Consider the following 18,578-nt stretch of genomic DNA (forward strand, 5'->3'; position numbering starts at 1 on the left):
AACAAACAAACTAAAAAGTCTAAAGCTGAGAATAACAAAAATGATTTATTGACCGTTGAAATTCTATTTCTGTTTCGAGTCTTTGACTATGTTTATTTTATTTTCTGGCTTGATTATTATTATTGTTTCCGAGTAACTTCTCTGGCTAACCAAGTTCCAACTACAGAACATTTTTCTATGTACTGAATATTCAAATACGATTACGTTTCTTACTATTGAACATTGATTTGGAATATGAACTGAACGAATAAAGACCATTCTTCCAATTATTAAAAAAGCACAAAACCCGTGTTGAAAAAATGAGATGGAGTGTGGCTAACAACGTACGCTAACACCATCTCTTCAATTTCTATGTTGTCTATATATGTACACATTACACAATGAAAGAGGTTTAAAGTTTGTAACTAATCAAACTCAACAGATATCATAAATAAATAGTGAACTAAATAACAGAAACTCAGAAGAGGAAGCAATGGCAGGGACTACTGATTCGTATCAGCAAACGAGCTATGGGTTTGCGATCGGAACGCCCGTGGCTACACAAAACACGAACGTTGCGGTAGTGAGTGACGTATTCTGCTGTCCTCACCCGCTCCAGCTAACCGTCAAGAAGAAATGTAAAGGACTAAGCGGAGCGAAGCTAAAGGTGGTGGACCTCAACTCTAACGTCGTTCTCCGTGTCGACGGTCCTCACGACAGCTTCAGCAAGAAACGCGTCCTTTGTGACCCCGCGGGTTACCCTCTTCTCACCATGCGCGAGAAGGTAACAATTGTATATATATTATATACCAACAAATATGATTCTCATGTAACATCTCATAATGACCAAAACTATAGTTGACGTCGTTACATGATGGATGGACGGTTCACCGAGGAGAAGGCTCAGATCCAAGGGAACTGATGTTCACGGTGAAACGTTCTCATGCTCTTCAATGGAGAGCTCGCCTCGATGTCATCTTTCAATCTCATTATGGAAACTTCAGCGTTGTAGGCACTTACTTCGACGACTCAGCCAAGGTCTACCATTCCAACGCTGTCATCATCGCCGAGGTATTACGCATAACAACATATCCGATAGCACGTTTCATTCTTCGGTCTACGCATGAGAATTTGTCAAAATCTTGTTTTACATGTGTCTTGTTTTATATTGTTTGTCATAATCAGGTGAAGGAGAAGACGACATTTGGAGGATTTTTCAAGGGGAAACAAGACTTTGTGGTTAGAATAAATGCAGGCGTTGACTATGCTTTTATTGTCTCTCTCCTCGTCATTTTGAACGAGACCAACACAATCTTCTAGCATCTTTTACATTGTTACAATGCTAATATTACTCGTTGATGCCTTAGGAAATGATTGTGTTAATCTTGTTACATGTTCGTGATATGAATATTGCACACACACACACACACACACTTTGTATTCATGTAGTTTGAGACTCTGTACATAAAAAGTCTTGAAATAAACCCAACCCAAGTTTGTTGAATGGTTTCTTCTATGCCATTGCGTGTGAACACAAACTTGCAATCTTGAATTCTCACGTGAACGAACGACTAAAGAGAAATGCTTTATGATGTTTGAACACAAATGTAAAATCTCTTTGAGCGCAAAGTTGATATTTTTAATAGATTTTTTCCCAACATTTCCTATAATAATATAAAAGTTTATAATGACTTATTGTGCAATTAGTTGTATGTGTCCGAATCAGACATGAATCTTGATGGTCCGAATCGATCTCATTCTCTTCCCTAAAGCTTACTTGACATACAAGACAACAACAATGTCTCCTTAGATCAACAGTCTTCACAGTCTCTCTCTCTCAATGGGGAAGGAAGACGGATTCAAGACTCAGAAGCGCGTCTCAACCTCTGTTTCCGCCGGCGTTCTCCCGACGACGATCGCCACTCCCGGAGGAAGAAAACCACCGCCACGTGGCAAACAGATCAAGAAAACCTTCAACAACTTGAAAATGACCATCCTCTGCGGCCTCGTCACCATCCTCGTCCTCCGCGGCACGATCGGCGTCAACTTCGGAACCTCCGAAGCCGACGCCGTTAACCAAAACCTAATCGAAGAAACCAACCGCCTCCTAGCCGAGATCCGATCCGACTCGGATCCAACCGACCCGAACGATCCCCCTGACTCGGACCTCGACCTCAACGCGACCTACACTCTCGGCCCCAAGATCACCAACTGGGACAAGCAAAGAGCCACGTGGCTAACTCAAAACCCTAACTTCCCCAGCTCCCTCGCTGGTAAACCTAGAGTCTTGCTCCTCACGGGATCGCCTCCTAAGCCTTGCGACAACCCCATCGGCGATCATTACCTCTTGAAGTCGGTGAAGAACAAGATCGATTACTGTCGGATCCACGGGATCGAGATCGTTTACAACATGGCGCATTTGGATAAGGAGCTCGCTGGTTACTGGGCGAAGCTCCCGATGCTAAGGAGGTTGATGTTGTCTCACCCTGAGATCGAGTGGATTTGGTGGATGGACAGTGACGCTTTGTTTACGGACATGGTGTTCGAGGTGCCTTTGTCTAGGTACGAGAATCATAACTTGGTTATCCACGGGTATCCGGATCTGTTGTACGACCAGAAGTCGTGGATCGCTTTGAACACTGGCAGTTTCTTGTTTAGGAACTGCCAGTGGTCTTTGGATCTGCTTGATGTTTGGGCTCCTATGGGCCCAAAAGGCCCGATCAGGGAAGAAGCCGGGAAGGTGCTCACCGCGTTTCTCAAGGGGAGACCGGCTTTCGAGGCGGATGATCAGTCTGCGTTGATCTATCTTTTGCTTTCGGAGAAGGACACGTGGATGGGGAAAGTGTTTGTGGAGAATCAGTACTATCTTCATGGGTTTTGGGAAGGGTTGGTGGATAGGTATGAGGAGATGATGGATAAGTATCATCCGGGGTTGGGAGATGAGAGGTGGCCCTTTGTGACTCATTTTGTGGGGTGTAAACCGTGTGGGAGCTATGCGGATTACGCGGTGGAGCATTGCTTGAAGAGTATGGAGAGAGCTTATAACTTTGCGGATAATCAAGTGCTGAAGCTTTATGGGTTTGGTCATAGAGGTTTGTTAAGTCCTAAGATCAAGAGGATTAGGAATGAGACGATATCTCCGTTGAAGTTTGTAAACAGGTTTGATATTAGGAGAGCAGCGCCGCTTAAGATTGAAGCAAGGAGCTAGTAGCCTTTGGTAAAGTGCAATCAGTTCCTTTTAGCTGAAGAAATGCTAAATATGATTTTGATTATAGCTCTCCGTTGTTTCAAAGCTCAGTTTTGTTTCCGTTATGTTTGTGTAAGTCATGGAGTAACTCTGGACTTGATGTTTTATAGATAGAGAGAATAACTTGCAAAAGAATATAAACAAGAGACAAAAGAATCAATAGTCTGTTACAAAAGCTGAACTGTCCTCAGTGCAAAACCATGGCGTTTCTTTCTTATGTACAAACAATTCGAGTGTTTTGTTTTTATTCGTCTACATAATGAAAAGAACATTGATATTGTTGGTATGATACATAGTTACACACTCAGTAGACTCTACATCTCTCTTTCACTCAACCTGAAACCTATACAACACTTACAATCTTATCAACACATTCCTCTAATCAGGACAAGAAAAATATAAATAAACAGGAAATAATTCTTATTCACAAGTTAGATAGAACTAATCAATGTGGAGTTAGTCATGTAACGTGAGTGGAGGAAAGACCTGCCTCTCATACTCCAATGGTTCCTCGATAGCCCACCCAGGAGAAACTCGCTCCCAGTAGACTCTGGTCCTGTTTTAACCGCTCTGTGCCACTCTGCGGATAGGTTACTTGAACCGCACTGCACCTCCCCCACTGGCATACAAAACCATACTGGTTCGATTTGAGAAATACGATTTATGTTTTTGTGTCAGCTATCATCAACTACTTTTTTTCTGAGACTGACTCCTTTGGCCTTTACCATTCCCGCTTCCTTTGCGGCTTTCTTCTTCTCCAACTCCACTTGCTTGACATTCTCTTCATGTGCTTTCTTGAACAACCTTATAAAATTCAAGAGTGTTGCAGTAACTGCAACAATCAATCACCAAACATTGTTATATTAGCTATATAATAAACAATGAACCACTTTCTAATGTACTGCACAAAAAGAGGAATGAGCTTAATATTCTGCGCCAAACCTTGTTCAAATGTACAGTTTTTGGGATTCTCCCCAAAATAGCAAGAAAGTAAATCAGCATTCTTTCCCTGTCCATTAAAAAAAAAACATTGCAAGAGTCAAAACACATTGTTGATCAACATTTCAGTGTCAATTATAAAACAATTAATCATATCATTATTTTCTGAAAATTACCACGTCAGAGTAAAGACTCTTTACAGTTTCCACTTCATCCTCAGCAAATGAAATGAACTCCTTCAATGTCTGTTATCAAAAAGATAAAACTAGGTTTCAGCATCTGGAAGTAGTTAACTCGGAAAAAAAAACCTCAAAAATTCATGATTTGATCAAAATTTGTAAAATAAAGAAGAAGAAAAAAAACAACAATATACTTTACGGAAAACTTCAGAAAGAGGAACATCACTTTCGGATGCAGTGAGCTCCTGCTTCAGTATCTCCAACCCTTTGGATATAGCTTGCATTTCCTCAGCTAGCGACTTCAATTGTATCTGAATAAGAGAGACAGTAAAATGATGAGCCAGTTACAACTAAGGTGTAAAGGACAAATAAAGCACAAACTCAAAAACCTTTGAAGCTGTTTCAAGACTTTCAAGATCCTTATGGAAGTCCAGTAGATCTGACGCCTTAGTAGCAATGACCTTGCAGAGATAATGCATGAGAGTGGTATTGCTGTTAACAGCACGTGTATCGTTTAATTTTAACAAACTGTCCAACTTGAATGCTACTGCAGCGCCTGCAGAAAGCAGAATCAACCACAATGGATTTGTGTTCAGACAAAACAAGTATATGATGCAATGAAACAAAGGCCTCAGTCTTGAATCAAGCTCACAATAAGATGTTGAATAAGAATAACATAAAGCTTACCCCTTGCAGTTCCCTGGTTCATTATGTTCCCCAGGTAAAGAATCCTTTGTATAATTTCTTTTAGCTTTTCTGAAGTGCGGATCTGATTAACAAGCAATGAGGAGAAAACCTCTAAGAAAGAGAAATGCATATGGACTACAGAAAAAAATCTAAACTCTTGCAAGCATCTAACCTCCACACACGCAGAAATTACCACATTTAAACTTTTCTTGAATTCTGTAATCTGCACAGAAATCATTATTAACAATAAGACCAAACAGTATAAGAGTTTTATAGACACTGATGAACCGGACCTGAGTGCTGAACTGAATCTTGAAGGAAAAAACTCTCATCTTTGATTCTACTCGTGGCACCTTCATTAGCTCTAGGAAGTACTGTGGCAACATAATGAATGCGAGACCAAAACGCATTAGCTAAATTGTTAAAACTATTTTATGGTGAGAAATAAAGGATATGGTCATCTCATGATCTAACCAACCTGCTCACACTTTCCCAACATTTCCTTGTCGCCAGTGTAGTTCTGCAGTAAAACAGTCAATAACAACCAAGATTTATAAGGAACTCGTGTCAGTAATAAGTGAATAATGGTAACAACTAGGAATAATACATATAACAAAAGACAAGTAAATAATGGACTCAGAATAAACCTTAAGAAGTTCCATCTCTTCATTGGTTGGACAAAACTTTACAAGATTCTCTATCTGATCAATATCTAATACAGTATCATCCATTGCCAGAACTGCAGCCTGGTAACGCAAAGAAAGTTGTGAACAAATGTACAAGAGATTAAGCAGTAATGAGTTTGTACTCAACTAAAGTAGGTTTGGACTTTGGAGCTTACCATCATATCAGGCAGTGGCATCTTTACTTTCGTAAGCATAATTTCCGTGTTATTGGCTCTCCTAAGGTCAATCTGCAAACAATAAATCAATCAAAATGACATTTATACCTTATGCAGGTAGTAATCACAGCATGTTTTCTGTCACTTGATTATAATAAGTACATGAAAAACTTCGAAAGAGCACGTTATAATATCTGAAGACAACCGAATATTAACATTACCAGTTGAATTTTTTCAGGTTTTGCCTCTATCGGTTTTCTTCTACCTCCAGATTTATCAGCCGGTTTTGGCACTGTAGCAGGGAAAAGCGTCTCTATTTCTGATACATCAAATTCTTGTGCACTAGCATGAAAAAAAAAAGATGATTAATTGCAAACCAATACCATTTAAGTCAGATTTTTGTAAGGGAGGAATATAAGAGATAAAGGAATATGCAAAGATAAAGTTAGTTCAATACATTTTCCCTACGCCACGTCTCTCGAACTCGTACCATAAGCTTCCCTGCAAGGCCCTTGCTAATTTAACCCAATATAAGGGCTTTAGAGAAGACTTTTTTTGAATTGACGGCCCCACACCTGGACGTAAAAGACCACGCCCTCTTCCACCACCAAGAGGTCTTGGTCCAGGGGGTGGAGGAGGTCCAACACCTGGAGGTCTTGGTCCAGGAGGCGGAGGAGGGGCTCCTCCACGCATCGGGGGAGGAGCTGGTGGCAGTGGGGCTCCTCCACGCATCGGAGGAGGAGGTGGAGGTGGAGCACTCATTGGTGTCGGAGGTGGAGGTGGAGGGGGAGGTCCACCAGACCTAAATGGAGGTGGTGGTGGAGGCGGAGGTCCACCAGACCTAAATGGAGGTGGTGGTGGAGGCGGAGGTCCACCAGAGCTAAATGGAGGTGGTGGTGGTGGTGGTGGAGGAGAAGTTTTACAAAAAGGAGGCGGTGGTGGAGGAACTGGAGGTTCATAACTTGGAGGAGGCGGTGGAGGAGGAATGATTGAATGTGCTTTAGTAAGAGGAAGAGGAGGAGGTGGAGGCGGCGGTGGAGGCACTGAATGTGCTTTACTAAAAGGAGGAGGAGGTGGTGGTTGAGGCGGCGGTGGAGAACCGTAAGATGTAGAGCATGTCTCATGAGTTTCAAAACTCGAAGTATCCACAGACTTCCACGGTGGTGGAGGTGGTGGTGGAGGAGGCAACATGGTTTCACTTTTTCTCCTGGAAGATGCAAACGGAGGTGGGGGAGTAGGAGGAGGAGGCGGTGGTGGCAACATAATTCCACTATTTGGTTTCTCAGATGCAAAAGGAGGTGGTGGAGGCAACATGATCCCACTGTTTGGTCTCTCAAATGCAAACGGAGGAGATGGTGGAATCTGAGGTGTTTGAAAGAAGCTGTCATTCTGGCTCGGTGGAGGAGGTGATGCAGCTGCTCCGTCTTGTGTTTTCTCTGAAATGGGGTTGTTGATTTTGGTATTTGTTTCCTGAGTTGTAGGCTCTATATCATTCGGGGAATCACTGCCTTCTACATCATTTTCCTTTGCTTCCAAGGTCCTTCTCTCTCGCTGCTCATCACCATCGTCTATTTCTATATCCTTCACTGAGTCAATATTGGTATCTGCCTTCCCATCTGGCCTATACTGTACATCATCAACAGTGATATCTTTGACTGGATCTGTGCTAGCCTCTCCATGCACATCATGTTTATGATTTGAACCATCAGATGCACAATCTAGAAACGCATGGGGTTCCACGTCTCCCTTCCACACCTCTTTACCCTCAGAATCATCTGAAGCAGTATCAACAACCCCAAAACTATCTGAGTCAATCTTATGGTCATCAATCACATGGCTAAAAGTCTCCTCCACCTCATAAAATTTTTCAGGTGAAGTGATATCTTCCTTCTCATCTTCTGACATTGGAGCTGTTGCGATAGTAGGCACCACAGCATCAGCACCAGAAAATAGTACCTGATACATGTATGAGCATGCATTCAAACTTAACAGACTCATTTGACGGATGATCAGAGAAAAAATCAAAATGGGCTTACCTCTGCCTTAAATTCCTTTGGGAACTGGTCCTTAGCCTCCCAAAGTACATCCATCTCATCGCGTCGGACCACTAAAGCATCACTGCGTACAAATGCTGTGTGGAACATGATTCTAAAGACCATCTCCTCACGCACCAAATCATCATGCAAGTGTGTACATTCCAGAACAACATCCCCTTGAACATGGCACTGAATATCTAACTTCACCAGGGTACACTCTTCCTGCAGATAACATCAAAATAATGAACAATATTTTTTATAATAGATGTAAAGACTACACCATTGTCCTAAGTTCACATGGAAAGTATATAATTAACTAAACAATGTCTTGCGCATAGTGTCATTTATATATGCCACAAAGATAAAATGGTTTGAAAAGTACCTGTTGGTAGAGGCGAGTTTGTGTATTTGTCTTTGGTGTGGAAAAGAGAACTATGGAACTCTTGTCGGCTCTAGCTTTAGGGTGCTGACCATAAACCCTTAAAACTGGTCTGCAACCTTTACTTCCTTCAAAATGTGGAAGATCACTGAGAATCAAGCAATCCAAAAGAAGAGGCGTGTCTGAAGGAGGCCAATCAACTCTAGAAATGTACTGAAGATATCTGAGTTGAGAAGGCTGAGGGTTTAAAGGAGACAATATCTGAAGAAGCTCCTTGGGAGCCTGTTTGTGCACCATCTCGAGAGTCTTCTGCTCACTATGATACTGCTTTCTGTATAGTAGTAGCCCTGCTAACATAAACGCAAGAATAGGCCAACCACCTCTTTCGCAATGCATCAACAGAAAATTCTGTTGACCTTCCAAAGATAACCAGCTCTCGCTCGATCTCAAGAAGTGATGGATCATCTCGAGAGGTAAGAGAGGGCAGCTCTCGTACTGCCGAGGATATTCCATAACCGTCATGTTGTAATGAGACAAGACTTCTGATATTTGACTAGGCTGTTCTCCTTCTTTAAAGTTAAACACCATGAAAGATGCGTTTGGGAAATGTTTAAGTAGCTGCGCCACGATGCCGCCCAAGTACAGTTTGTACTCATCCTCTCCCATGACATTGCCGGAGAAACAGCAGTCAAAAACTGCAAAAGAATAACATTAAAAAAACAACTCTTAAAACCTGGAAACTGCCCGGCAAAGGCATATGAAGTTATAAACAAGTCTTCAAGCTCTGGAAGTGGAATGTAGCAGCTCAAATAGGAAACCTTTATCAAAAGAATCATCGCCAGCCTAAAGTTTATAGTATAGTCTGTCAAAGAGAGAGAGATTCTGATTCCTAAACCTCTAAAATTTCAAAGCTTTTACAAAGCCTGAGTGATAAAAAAAAATTAAGCTCAAATAGCATCAATAGCGAATTCTCAACTGCAATCAAAGTGCCAAAAAAGAAAAAAAAAAACTCCATCCAGAAGCTCTTTAGCAAAACTGATCCAAGAAACAGAGAGAAAACAGGGGAGGGAGCTAAAAAGGATGTACCATAAACACGCTCCGAGATCTCGAGAAGGTGATCGGGTGGCTTTTTGTAAAATAAGCGACGGAACATCGCCATCCGATGGGATCCAAACCGTCGATGATTATTCTCGACTGCTACCTACCTAAACCCCAATTCTGATACTTGTTTTCCTAAAAGAATATAATGATCTATATATGTACAATACTGAAACTCCTCTGACACGTACGTGGAAACCAAGAATCTTGGAAGCTGATCAACAAGAGGGAAGTGACAGTTAGATGATGAATCCGAAGAATTTCAGGTGAAATAAAAAGGAGAAGATGGTATGGCGGAGAAAGAGGATGAATCAAGCTAGAAATCTTCCAGCAGTTTTTTTCTTGATCAAATATTTATTTTATTTTTATTCTTTAATTAAATGTAGAGTTAATTAGGTGTATCAAAAAAATTAAAGTATTTGAGAATTACTTACCGAACCTATTAAACGTAGTGGACTTTAGATAAAGAGCGAGACTTGGTTCGGACACAACACGACACGACCAGACCATTCTCTTTCTTTCTCTAGGTGTTTTTGTCTCCCTCCTACGTGGAAATGTATAAAAATAAAAGGATTTCTGAAATCTCAACCACGTTTTTCTTGATCTTAATTAAAAAAAAAAATAGTTCTCTCACCAAAAACAAAATTAAACAAAGAAGTTCAATGTGTGATCTCCATCTGTCTAAACACGTTATTGACTTAAAAATAAGTCACTAAAAATTTATATTCAGAAATTCGGAAAGCCATAATATAATGAATCGCAATATGAACAAGCTTATATAAACATTTCGCAATATGAACACTTATATAAACATTCCGCAATATAAACGAGCAGTTATATACTCACTCTATTCTTAAAAGATTCATATTCTAAAGAAAACTTTTGTTTCAACAAAATATATATTTTATATTTTTAATGTAGTTTTTGTCAATTAATAATGAGAAATTGTGAAGTTCAGAAATATGAATTGCATTTTTTAAAATTTTATTGGTTTAAAAATATAAAAAATATAAAATTACAAAAAACTATGCATGAGTTTTAATATGTTTTATTAAAAAATGTGAAAATTCTAAAACATTTATCTTATAGAAACGGATGGAGTAAACATTTTTGTGTATGAACAAGCAACTATATAAACATTTCACATTTCTATAAAGAATCGGTAATAGTGATACTACGTGAGGTTTTCACTTTTCATTTTTCATGGTGTAAAACAAAGATGATTTTCAATATGTATTATGTTCGTTTTTGAAGAGAACATGAGATTAAAATGATTTGTGATTCCGCGTTTTGGGTTATGGAAATCTTCAATAAACATGGTTGGATTATTGACAGCCGGAATCGAATGTTTTCTTTGTTTATTAATTTATTTGATTTGGTAAACGATATTTGTTTGTTAATTTATGATAAAAGAAACGGTCGAATTCCGAACGAAGTAGTCATGGAGCAAAGTCAACTTTTGTTTCATCATTTTGCTGAGGGTTCGTTGTTATAGATCGAAAAAGGTGGTTCTTGTGGTTTAGTAAACATTAGTCAGAGCCTAAATCAAATAAAATCTCTACTTCTTGTTGCTTTCTTGTGAAGTAAGTCATCTTTTTGTATTTTTCGATCAAATGTCGCTCTTCCGAGAATATTTCTACAGAAAAGCTCCGGATCGGCTCGTCGAGATATCCGAGCGTGTATATGGTATTACGACTCTCTGTTTGTAATCGTATTATAACTCTCTATTTCAGTATAAATGATTTTTTTCATTTCTTTGCAGCTTTTGACTGTTGTTTCTCCAACGATGTTATGGGAGAGGATGAGTACAAACTGTACCTGGGTGGCATCGTAGCACAGCTGCATTATCTTTACCCGGATGCCTCATTCAAGGTGTGTAACTTCAGAGCAGGAGACCAACAGAGTCAAATATCAACACTACTGTCTCAATACGGCATGTCGGTAATGGACTATCCTAACCAACACGAGAGTGTTCCGCTTTTACCTCTCCAAGTGATCAGTCAATTCCTAATAACAAGCAAAAGCTGGTTAAGTCAACAAAATATTCTGTTGATGCATTGCGAAAGAGGTTGTTTGCCTCTTCTTGATTTTATGTTATCAGCAGTATTATTGTACATCAAAAGGTATCATGGCGATCAGAAGACTTTGGAGTTGGCATATAACCAGGCTCCTAAGGAGCTTCTTTGTCTTTCGTCTGCTCTAAACCCACAGCCTTCTCAGTTAAGATATCTTCGGTACATCTCCACAAGAGATTTAGGCTCTGACTGGCCTCCTCCAGAGGCACCTCTTGTTTTGGATTGCTTGATTCTCAGAGGTCTCCCACATTTTGAAGGGGTAAAAGATTGGAGACCAAGTTTAAGGATTTTAGGTCAGGACCATAAAGCCCCAACAAACAGGAGCTCCATACTTCTCTTTTCCACACCAAAGACAAATACCTTCTACCAACAAGTACTTCTTAAACCATTCTATCTTTGTGACATATGGATCTATAATGATCATTACACTGATTTATGCTAATATTCCTCCATGTGAACTTGAAACATTGGTTTAGTATAAACATCTATACATCAAAAAAAAAAAATTAAGCAGTTCATGCCAATCAATATATTAGTTAAAACGCTTCTCTACTAAAACAAAAATGTATGTATTAATCTGCAGGAAGAGTGTATCCAGGTGAAGTTAGATATCCAGTGCCATGTTCAAGGGGATATTGTTCTGGAATTAATAAACTTGAATGATGACTTGGTGCGTGAGGAGATGGTCTTTAGAATCATGTTCAACACAGCATTTGTACGTGGTAATGTTCTAAAGGTCCAAAGCGATGAGATGGATATACTTTGGGAGGCCAAGGACCAGTTCCCAGGGGAATTTAAGGCAGAGGTAAGGCCATTGTGAAATTTTCTCTGATCATCCAGTTTATAAGGTCTAACTTTTTTAAGAACATGTAATGCCCTACACTCAAATACAAATTTATGCCTCATTTTTCATATAAATTTTTTTATAGTAGTACATTACAAACAACTAAATTTGTTGTATAAAATCGGGTGTCCTAAGCGGTCAGTTCCTTTGCCTATGCCCGGACCCGAGTTTGAATGCATACTCGTATATATGTATCAGGTACTCTTCTCTGACGCTGACCCCATGGTGCCTGTTACTGAAAGAGCACCACCACCTCCTCCGATGCGTAGAGGAGCCCCACCACCTCCATTTGGGTCTGGTGGACCTCCTCCACCACCACCACCACTTCCATTTAGGTCTCGTGAACCTCCACCACCACCACCTCCTCTGATGCGTAGAGGAGCCCCACCACCACCTCCATTTAGGTCTGGTGGACCTCCGCCTCCACCACCACCTCCTCCGATGCTTAGAAGAGCCCCACCACCACCTCCATTTAGGTCTGCTGGACCTCCACCTCCACCACCACCTCCTCCGATGCTTAGAAGAGCCCCACCACCACCTCCATTTAGGTCTGCTGGACCTCCACCTCCACCACCACCTCCTCCGATGCTTAGAAGAGCCCCACCACCACCACCGCCACCACCTCCTCCGATGCGTAGAGGAGCCCCACCATCACCACCACCTCCACCACCACCACCTCCATTTAGGTCTCGTGGACCTCCGCCTTTTCATTGGGTTATACCAAGGAGGGTCTTTCTTGTAAGCTCATGGGAGGAGATACCACAGAGACATGAGGAAGGACAAACGTATTTGGACTAACTCCATCTTTTCATTACTTTATTTATACACAACAACAAAATTATAAGTTATTGGAATTGGTTTGCAACTAATTAATGACATTTTTCTGTTAGTGCACCAGAGTTTGATGTATCAGAAATAGAGACTCTTCTCTCTGCTAGAGTGCCAAAACCGGCTGATAAAGCCCCACCGCCACCACCACCACCACCTCCCCGAATGCATAGACGAAGAGGATGTGGTCTTCCACGTCCAGGTTTGAGGTCTTCAACTCAGAAGAAGTCTTCTCTTAAGCCTTTTCATTGGGTTAAGATAACAAGGGCCGCGCGGGGAAGCTTATGGGACGAGTTTCAGAGACATGGGGAAGGACAAACGTATTATACTAACTCCATCCTTGTATTATATACCTTTATGTTTATATTACAAAAAAAAAAAAAAAAACTATTGAGAGTTATTGGGATTGGTTTGCAACTAATTAATGATCTTATTTCTGATAGTGCACCAGAATTTGATATATCAGAATTAGAGACCCTTTTCTCTGCTAAAGTGCAAAAACCGACTGATAAATCTGGAAACCAACCGGTTTGGGCAATACCTGAAACAATTCAACTGGTAATGTTGAATACTGTAAACACTTGGTTATTGCCTGATATTATAACGTTTGATCCACTTTCTACTGGTTTTCCAGATTAACCTTAAGAAAGCCCATAACGTGGAAATTATTCTTTGGAGATTAAAGATTCCGCTGCGTGATATTATCGTAAGTTCCCAAAACCTACTTTACTTGAGTAACAAGTCATTTACTTGTTAATCTTTTATACTTAATGATAATTGTTCACACTTTTTTTTGCAATATCCAGGCTGCAGTTCTGGCTATGGATGAATCTATAGTAGATATTGATCAAATAGTTAATCTTACAAAGTTTTGCCCAACCAAGGACGAAATGGAACTTCTTATGGTACCTCTTTTTCTTAAGTGGCATTGTTTACTTGTCTTTTTGTCAATGTCTTTGAGATATATGTTACTTGTCATGGTTGTCTTGTCACTGTTCACTTGTTATTGACACAAGTTCTTGTTTGTAATTGACTGGTTTTGTTTTAGAACTACAGTGGTGACAAGGCTACCTTGGGAAATTGTGAGCAGGTCTGTTTAAATCATGCTATATATATAACCAAACTCACACTGTTTTTGGTTCTTACAAAGAAATAATTTTAACATTTTAGTTAGCTAATTCGTTTTCTTAATTCTCTCATCCATTTATGTTACCGCAGTACTTCCTAGAGCTCATGAAGGTGCCAAGAGTAGAATCCAAGCTGAGAGTATTTTCCCTCAAGGTTCATTTTGGCACTCAGGTCCGGTGCAATTACTTATTCTGTTACTTTCTATCCAAGTAACTGTAGATTTTGGTCTTATTGTTAATGATGATTGATATGCAGATATCAGAACTCAAACAACGTTTAGATTTGTTAAACTCTGCGTGTGATGAGGTATACAATAAGTTACTTCTAGTTTTTGGTGCAGTCCATATCTTTCTTAGACATATTCTCCTCTTGCTTGTTGATCAGGTCCGTTCTTCACAAAAGCTAAAGGAAATTATGAAAAGGATTGATTACCTAGGGAAAAAAAACCAAGGACCTGCGAGGGGTAAGACCCTTGCCCTGCGTTCTCCAGGCGTTGCAGTGGGATTCAAGTTAAAAAATCTATTAAATGTAGGCCACACACGTGGTGCTAGCAGCATGCAACATCTCTGCAAGGTAAATTACAATAGAAATAAGGATCTTGAAAGAAATGATCTGGCTCAGGAGCTATACCTAATCCCTGAAACTATCTCTCTTTTGTACAGGACCTTGCTTCCAGGGAATCAGATCTAATGGACTTCCATAAGGATCTTGAAAGTCTTGAATCAGCTTCAAAGGTTTTGCGTTTGTGCTTTATCAGTTTTCTACTCCTTAGCTGTAAATTATCTCATCATTAATTTGGATGTCCTGTCTATTCAGATACAACTGAAGTCCCTGGATGAGGATATGCAAGCTATAATCAAAGGATTAAACATACTGAACCAGGAGCTCACTGCATCCGAAAGTGATGGTCCTGTTTCTGAAGTATTCCATAAAGTTAGTTCCATGATTTTGTAAAATCAATACCAGATGGAAACTGACTCTTCAGCAAGGTTTTGTTAACTTATTCCGCAAGCTATAACTTAATTTTCTGGTTTTTTTTATTTTTTAATAACAGTTACTGAAGGAACTCGTTTCAATTGCTGATACTGAAGTGGCATCTGTATCAAGTCTTTACTCCGTTGTGGTACGACTAGTTTCCAAAGTCCTTGCCTATTGACAATGTGTTTGATCCTGAGATGGTATGTTTTGTCTTCTTAAATGATGGACAGGGAGAGAATGTTGATGCACTTGTGTACTACGTTGGCGAGAATCCCATACATTGTCCATTTGAACAAGGTTTGGAACAACAAGTTTCATCCTCTTTTGTGCAATAGATTGTGGTTCATTTTTATTATGTGTCTAGTAACAATGTTGAGTGTTCGTTTGCTGCAGTTACTGCAAACCTCGTGAATTTTGTAAGGTTGTTTAAGAAAGCACACGAAGAGAATGTCAAGCAAGCAGACTTGGAGAAGAAAGAAGCTGCTAAGGATAAGAAAGTGAAGAAGGGAAAAGGACTCAGTCTCACAAGAAAAGTGGTTGACTATAGCTAACCTCAGAAACTTAAATATTATGTAGTTAATAAACAAAGAGGATCTATTTAAGCTAATCTTCATCTTTATATATCTGCTTACTTATTGAGTTATTTCACTATGTTTGATGTATGTTCTTGTAAACCAACTGCTAGATTGACCCTGATAGAGCGGATAATTTGGAAATTATGCTTTGGAGAGTAAAGATGCCACTGCCTGATATGATGGTAATTAGCTCCAAAACATACAATAGTGATTAGTTGAGTACCAAGTCATTACTGCCTAATCTCTTATACTTTGGTTCACATTTTTATTGCATCATCCAGGCTGCAGTTCAGGCAATGGATGATACTGTACTAGATATTGATCAGATAGAGAAACTTATAATGTTTTGTCCAACCAAGGAAGAGATGGAACTTCTTAATGTTAAGTCTTTTTCTTTTGAGTACCATTATCTACTTGTCTCTTTATTTTGGATGTCTTTTAAAAAAAAATATATCATTCGTCTTGGTTACCATTATTCACTTGTAATTGAAGGATTTACTGCAGAACTACACTGGTGACAAGGAAAGGTTGGGAAAGTGTGAGCAGGTCTGTTTAGATCATGAGATCACCATCCTTTATTTCTTACTATTAAATAGTTATAACAATTTGCTTTAGCTAATACGTTTTGGTCTCTCATCCATTATGTTACCGCAGTACTTCCTGGAGCTAATGAAGGTTCCCCGAGTTGAATCGAAGCTGAGAGTATTTTCCTTCAAGATTCAATTCCACACTCAGGTCTGGTGGTTTCAGTTTACTGTTATTTTCATGTCTATCAGATTCTTTGGAGGAAAAAGTTTTGGTTTCCTCAGTGTAGTCCAAGTAACTGTAGATTCTTGATCCTATTGTTACTGATGATTATTATTTTTTTGTTCAGGTAGAAGAATTAAGGAAAAGTTTAAATGTGGTAAAGTCTGCATGTGAGGAGGTAAGAAATTTGGAATAGTTTAACTCTAGTCTTTATGCAGTCCATATGCATCTCAATTCACACATTTTCTTCTCGTTGCTTGTTAATCAGATCCGTTCTTCACAAAAGCTGAAAGGAATTATGAAAAGGATTCTTTACCTGGGGAACACATTGAACCAAGGAACTGTGAGGGGTAAGCATTATGATATTATTAACATCTTTTTGCTCAAAACATTACTTAGCTATGTTCAACGTGAGCTTGATTTCAAGAGTGGGGCTGATAAGACCCTTGATCTGCTTTCCGCAGGCGCTGCAGTGGGATTCAAGTTGGAAAGTTTATTAACATTAAGCGATACACGTGCTGCTAACAGCAAGATGACTCTCATGCATTATCTTTGCAAGGTAAAGTACAATCTAAAAAAAAGCATCCTCTAGAAAATGGTCTGGCTCAGGAAGGAGGAATGCATAATCTTGAAACTCTCCTCTTTCTTTCTCCAGGTCTTTGCTTATAAGGCGTCACATCTACTGGACTTCCATAAGGATTTTGAAAATCTTGAATCAGCTTCAAAAGTTTGTGTTTGTGCTTTATCAGTTTTCTACTCCTTAGTTGTAATTGGCTCATCATTTGAATGGCTCTCATATTCAGATGCAATTGAAGTCGCTGGCTGAGGACATGCAAGCCATTAGCAAAGGATTGGAAATGCTGGACCAGGAGCTCACTGCATCCGAACGTGATGGTCCTGTTTCTGAAGTTTCCTATAAAGTATGTTGGTTATTCTAAACCTATCTTTCTTCTGCATATGTTAATATTATCAATGAATCATGATGACTTTGAGACTAGTTTCATTGAACAAAAAAAAAAAGAAAAAAAAAAGATATTAGTTCCAAGAAGCTTCATAATTTTGTAACCATTTGGAAAATGATCATTCTCCAGCTAAGGTTTTGTTTTTCTGACTTGACTTCTTCCGGATGCTAAAATCTAAGTCTGTTGTTTTAATAAAAGAGGTTGAAGGACTTCATGCGTATTGCTGAGACTGAAGTGGAAGCTATCAGGCGTCTTTACACTGAGACGGTAAATTGTCAACCTCGACTAGATTTTAAAAGCTCCTTTACCTTTGATCCTGAGATGGTATGTTTTTGTCTTTCTTAATGATGGACAGGGCAGGAATGCTGATGCGCTTGCGCACTATTTTGGCGAGGATCCCAGCCGCTATCCATTTGAACAAGGTTTGGCCACGGAAACAATAATCCTCGTGTGTGCAAATACCTTAGAAAGTATAGAAGTAGTTCACTGTTATTATATAGCTAATGACAATAACTGGTGCTTTATTGCTGCAGTTACTGGGACTCTTACGAAATTTATAAGGTTGTGGAAGAAAGCACACGAAGAGAATGTCGAGCAAGCAGAGCTGGAGAAGATGGAAGCCGCTAAGGAAGCGAGAATGAAGATGGCGAAAGGACAATTCGGTTTCACACTAAAAAACCAGCTAGCTGACCCATGAACTTACATATAAGTAATTTGGTGTGAGAACTCGGATATTTTGTGTCAATCTAAACAGAGTGGTGTAAAGAGGAAGCAAGATGCATATCTTGCCTCAATATTTTACGAACTGTACAACAATTATTACGCTGAATCACAAATATAATATGTTTGCTTTAGAAAAAAAACATGTGATTAAGTGATTTAAGATTCCGCGTTTTGGGTGATTGAAGCATCAACCTTTCAAGATACATGGTGGGATTCTTGACAGCCAGAATCGCGTTTTTTTCCTTTGTTTATTATTTTTTTGGTAAACGATATTTGTTTGTTAAATATGATAACGCTGAAACTCTGAACGAAGGCACTCTTTGGCGCAAAGTC

At 39.5% G+C, this 18,578-nt stretch overlaps 4 protein-coding genes across 9 annotated transcripts; 3 read left to right on the forward strand and 1 right to left on the reverse strand.

The window, feature by feature from the left end:
• The first annotated feature begins 260 nt into the window (after positions 1 to 260).
• Positions 261 to 3,503, forward strand: LOC103847104 (probable xyloglucan 6-xylosyltransferase 3). Its single transcript, XM_009124147.3, has 3 exons — positions 261 to 763; positions 838 to 1,050; positions 1,165 to 3,503. The coding sequence occupies exon 3, from the start codon at positions 1,820 to 1,822 to the stop codon at positions 3,185 to 3,187; it is 1,368 nt and encodes a 455-aa protein (XP_009122395.2). The 5' UTR covers positions 261 to 763; positions 838 to 1,050; positions 1,165 to 1,819; the 3' UTR covers positions 3,188 to 3,503.
• Positions 473 to 1,299, forward strand: LOC117125607 (protein LURP-one-related 10). The gene is made up of 3 exons (XM_033282942.1): positions 473 to 763; positions 838 to 1,050; positions 1,165 to 1,299. The coding sequence occupies exons 1-3, from the start codon at positions 473 to 475 to the stop codon at positions 1,297 to 1,299; spliced, it is 639 nt and encodes a 212-aa protein (XP_033138833.1).
• Positions 3,455 to 9,707, reverse strand: LOC103847105 (formin-like protein 20). 3 transcript variants are annotated; one of them, XM_033282548.1, is made up of 16 exons: positions 9,374 to 9,707; positions 8,291 to 8,982; positions 7,909 to 8,130; positions 7,370 to 7,828; positions 6,330 to 7,336; positions 6,094 to 6,214; positions 5,873 to 5,944; positions 5,679 to 5,777; positions 5,510 to 5,551; positions 5,325 to 5,405; positions 5,032 to 5,254; positions 4,734 to 4,900; positions 4,539 to 4,655; positions 4,342 to 4,410; positions 4,169 to 4,235; positions 3,455 to 4,058 (listed from the first exon to the last, which is right to left on the reverse strand). In XM_033282548.1, exons 1-16 carry the CDS (start codon positions 9,444 to 9,446, stop codon positions 3,901 to 3,903), a joined length of 3,669 nt encoding a protein of 1,222 aa, XP_033138439.1. In that variant the 5' UTR covers positions 9,447 to 9,707; the 3' UTR covers positions 3,455 to 3,900. The 3 variants fall into 3 exon arrangements, with proteins under 3 accessions (XP_033138439.1, XP_009122396.2, XP_033138438.1); XM_009124148.3 differs by having other exon boundaries at positions 5,032 to 5,113; positions 5,204 to 5,254; positions 6,330 to 7,828; positions 9,374 to 9,446; XM_033282547.1 differs by having other exon boundaries at positions 6,330 to 7,828.
• Positions 9,708 to 10,018: 311 nt separating this feature from the next.
• Positions 10,019 to 18,538, forward strand: LOC103847574 (formin-like protein 20). 4 transcript variants are annotated; one of them, XM_033282546.1, is made up of 27 exons: positions 10,019 to 11,833; positions 12,044 to 12,265; positions 12,503 to 13,089; positions 13,195 to 13,452; positions 13,576 to 13,690; positions 13,767 to 13,838; positions 13,939 to 14,037; positions 14,181 to 14,222; positions 14,351 to 14,431; positions 14,516 to 14,566; positions 14,645 to 14,833; positions 14,923 to 14,994; positions 15,077 to 15,193; positions 15,315 to 15,383; positions 15,469 to 15,535; positions 15,632 to 15,774; positions 15,924 to 15,995; positions 16,095 to 16,193; positions 16,306 to 16,359; positions 16,468 to 16,548; positions 16,688 to 16,738; positions 16,829 to 17,119; positions 17,216 to 17,287; positions 17,364 to 17,480; positions 17,721 to 17,789; positions 17,878 to 17,944; positions 18,056 to 18,538. In XM_033282546.1, the coding sequence occupies exons 1-27, from the start codon at positions 11,069 to 11,071 to the stop codon at positions 18,217 to 18,219; spliced, it is 4,086 nt and encodes a 1,361-aa protein (XP_033138437.1). In that variant the 5' UTR covers positions 10,019 to 11,068; the 3' UTR covers positions 18,220 to 18,538. The 4 variants fall into 4 exon arrangements, with proteins under 4 accessions (XP_033138437.1, XP_033138436.1, XP_033138435.1 ...); XM_033282545.1 differs by having other exon boundaries at positions 13,195 to 13,690; positions 14,516 to 14,833; positions 16,829 to 16,910; positions 17,025 to 17,119; XM_033282544.1 differs by having other exon boundaries at positions 13,195 to 13,690.
• Positions 18,539 to 18,578: the final 40 nt, after the last annotated feature.

The sequence above is a fragment of the Brassica rapa genome, chromosome A10 (assembly GCF_000309985.2).
Source record: "Brassica rapa cultivar Chiifu-401-42 chromosome A10, CAAS_Brap_v3.01, whole genome shotgun sequence".
Lineage (NCBI taxonomy): Eukaryota > Viridiplantae > Streptophyta > Magnoliopsida > Brassicales > Brassicaceae > Brassica > Brassica rapa.

Bases quoted from the DNA above. Each gene is read 5' to 3' on its own strand.
- LOC117125607 (XM_033282942.1), top strand. From the start codon at position 473: ATGGCAGGGACTACTGATTCGTATCAGCAAACGAGCTATGGGTTTGCG. The intron at 764-837 runs GTAACAATTGTA...CCAAAACTATAG, and splicing joins TTCTCACCATGCGCGAGAAG to TTGACGTCGTTACATGATGG. The intron at 1,051-1,164 runs GTATTACGCATA...TGTCATAATCAG, and splicing joins ACGCTGTCATCATCGCCGAG to GTGAAGGAGAAGACGACATT.
- LOC103847104 (XM_009124147.3), top strand. From the start codon at position 1,820: ATGGGGAAGGAAGACGGATTCAAGACTCAGAAGCGCGTCTCAACCTCT.
- LOC103847105 (XM_033282547.1), bottom strand. From the start codon at position 9,446: ATGGCGATGTTCCGTCGCTTATTTTACAAAAAGCCACCCGATCACCTT. The intron at 6,215-6,329 runs GTATTGAACTAA...TTTTCATGCTAG, and splicing joins AGACGTGGCGTAGGGAAAAT to TGCACAAGAATTTGATGTAT. The intron at 4,901-5,031 runs GTAAGCTTTATG...TGCTTTCTGCAG, and splicing joins GAACCAGGGAACTGCAAGGG to GCGCTGCAGTAGCATTCAAG.
- LOC103847574 (XM_033282543.1), top strand. From the start codon at position 11,069: ATGGTATTACGACTCTCTGTTTGTAATCGTATTATAACTCTCTATTTC. The intron at 16,360-16,467 runs GTCTGTTTAGAT...ATGTTACCGCAG, and splicing joins GGTTGGGAAAGTGTGAGCAG to TACTTCCTGGAGCTAATGAA. The intron at 16,739-16,828 runs GTAAGAAATTTG...CTTGTTAATCAG, and splicing joins TAAAGTCTGCATGTGAGGAG to ATCCGTTCTTCACAAAAGCT.